Source organism: Eurypyga helias, unplaced genomic scaffold (genome assembly GCF_000690775.1).
Source record: "Eurypyga helias isolate BGI_N326 unplaced genomic scaffold, ASM69077v1 Scaffold48176, whole genome shotgun sequence".
NCBI lineage: Eukaryota > Metazoa > Chordata > Aves > Eurypygiformes > Eurypygidae > Eurypyga > Eurypyga helias.
This window is the reverse complement of record NW_010258194.1, coordinates 1-2,716: the sequence shown is the minus strand read 5'-3', so window position 1 is coordinate 2,716 and position 2,716 is coordinate 1. Positions and strand designations below refer to the sequence as shown.

The 2,716-nt window shown below is 56.4% G+C and overlaps 1 protein-coding gene across 1 annotated transcript; it reads right to left on the bottom strand.

The window, feature by feature from the left end:
* Positions 1-8: 8 nt before the first annotated feature.
* Positions 9-2,591, bottom strand: THOC3 (THO complex 3; the record flags this gene model as incomplete). The annotated part of the gene is made up of 5 exons (XM_010154259.1): positions 9-361; positions 666-766; positions 857-1,018; positions 1,370-1,574; positions 2,435-2,591. Coding segments are annotated over 5 exons (789 nt in total), but the record flags the coding sequence as incomplete, so codon positions are not given.
* Between the last annotated feature and the right edge of the window lie 125 nt (positions 2,592-2,716).

The window sequence follows — 2,716 nt, the reverse complement described above, 5'->3', positions numbered from 1 at the left end:
CCCTCTGGCCTCCCCAGCACACAAGCTGCTCTTTTACAAATGCTCCTGAGAACAACACGTGCAGAGCCGAGCCAAAGGTCCCACAGCGCTGCCGAGCGGGCAAGGAGGCGAGCCACCTCCCTACCCCGACCTACACTACCTAAGCACCCTCCCAGCGCCGAGAAGAGGGATGCGTCGCCGCTCCCGGCGCCGTTTCATTAGGAGTCGTTGGGGAGCCCGAAGAGCTTGACGGTGCCTGCCTCCCGGCTGCTGTCGTATTTGCCATCTTTGTCGTCACAGGCAAAGGCCAACAGCGGCCTCTTCGGGTGCCAGGCCACTGTGAAGGTGGGAGACTCGCACTGCACCTCCCAGAGCTTCTCTCCTGCGTGGAAAAGGGGTCACGTCAGCTCGGGGACCCTCTGGCAGCCCGGCAGCGCACACCAGAGCCGAGCACCTGCTGCATCTCTCCCACGCAGAGCAGAGGAGGAACAAACACTACTTCAGCGCCTTCTAATCACCTGGTGACAAGGCACAGACACGACAGGCATGTCTACCACACACTAACGAGGCAGAGGCTCCCCCTCATGGCGCTCTGCACAGCCAAGCTCTTGTTAGTGCCCTCCCGGCTCCACCAGCACTTTTCCACCCGATTCCCTCCTTGCTGTTCCCCACAAGAAACCCGTTACCTGTCTCCACCTCCGCGATGTCAATGAAGTGATCTTCCGATGCCGACGCCAGCATCTTCCCATCGTGGCTGAAGCTCAGCGTTCGCACAGGCCAGTCAAGCCTGCAGCAACAGAGCGAGGCAGATGGTGAGCCACCTCCCGCGCGGTCTCCGGAGAGGGGAGGCAAACAGCTTCGGGGCGGCACCGCCTACCTTGAGAAGCACCTCACACACACCAGTTCATCCACATCCCAGAGGCTGACCAACGCGTCAGCGCTGCCCGTGGCGAAGTATTTCCCCATGGGATCGAACTTGATGCAGATGCAGTTGGAAGGATGGGCGTTGATGGACTGAATGGGTTTCAGCTCTGGGTAGCTGCGGAGATGAAGGGAGGGGGCAGGCAGCAATGAGGGAAGCGTAGGGCTCGTCTACAAGCAGGGCAGGCATGAGGCACACTGGGACTGCGAGCAAACCCAGCTGGTGCAGGGCCATGCTCCTGGAAACCTGGAGTGCTGAGTGACTGAGGCAAAGCATCCGGGTCACTCTCAGAGACCCCAGCTGACAACTGGGGCTAGCTCAGCTCCAGGCCATTCATTCCCATCAAAGGGCTGGGAATCGCTGGGCTGTAGGACTCGGGTTCCCCAAAAGCAGCAAAGCGGTTTGCAGACTGTGCTCTGCCGCAGCCTGCCCGGCTACCCTGGCCTACCTGCCGCCACGGGTGCCTACCTGAGGATGTTGATGCAGCCGTTCCCGTTAGTGAGGAAAAACATGTTGTTATCGTTGTTCCAGGAGATCTCGTTCACCTCAAACTTGAACTGTTCCTCAGCTTTGGAGCGATGCGTCTTGGCATCAATGAAGGTGACTACGTCATCCTTGTTCCCCACTGCAATGGTCTGTCCGTCAGGGCTCCAGCAGATGTTGATGTTTTCTCCTGCAGGGACAGAAAGGCAGCAGGTCCCGTTTCCACCCAACAATCCACAGCAGCCACAAACTAAGCAAAAAGGCAGCTTTTACTCCTGATCCAAAGCCACCATCTGCTACACTAACTCCAAACCACTCCCAAACGGGACAGACTGCCAGGTCTGCAGTCTAACACACAAACCTGATGTAGTAGCTGCCCCACAAATACACACAGATATCGGAAAATCAAACTTAGCAGAACTGCAGCTTCAAGCCAACCTGACTACATCACTGCCCTTCCCATTTCAGCCAAGATGGGATGACAGCGACCACCAAGAAGGTCGACTCAAAGATCTTCTGAATCCAGTCATCTCTGAGATCCAGAAAAAACACAAGCCAACAATAAATACCTATAAATGAGGGTAAGAACAGGACAAGTTGCAGTTATGCCATCTTACGATCCCATTTTCAGCCCCGACAACTCAAAATTGGAGATTTCCAAAGGCAGAGATGGTATCTGGGCTAACCAGCACATGAATTCAAATAATTGTTTTCTAAATCCATGCAAACTTTTCCTTCCACTATGGCTGTCTGAAAAACATGCTTTCCCAGTCTCCAGCCTTGCAGCCCACAGACTTCGGAGACGAGGACACAGGACATTTGAACAGCCAGCGTCGCATTTCAGTAGTTTCTCTAGTCCTGACACCAGAGTAAATCAGCCCTCACGTTCACTGCTGCTCCCTACAGATGAGTGCAACACACAGGTAAAAGCAGTCAGCAAAGATGCCGCGATCGCCCATGCCCACAGGACGGGTCCAAAGCACTGTGACACTGCAGACGGGTCCCACGCAGCTGAGGTCCAACAGCCCTCCCAGGAAGGCAGGGACTCACCTTTGGTATTGACAGTGGCAATGCACTTGGTGGTGCGGACATCCCAGATGCGGATGGTTTTGTCCCCGGATGCTGTGACGAAGAGGTCAGGGTTGCTGGGGTGCCAGCAGAGCTGATCCACGCTGTCCCCGTGGCCCCGGTAGTTGTTCTCCTTCACCTGGACAGAAAGGACAGCCATTGACAGGAGGATGAGCCCAGCTCTGACTCCCCCTCCAGCCCCAGATCCCAGCAGGCTGCACCCCGCTCCGCTGCAGGTTACCGGATGGGGCGGGAAGCCAGCCC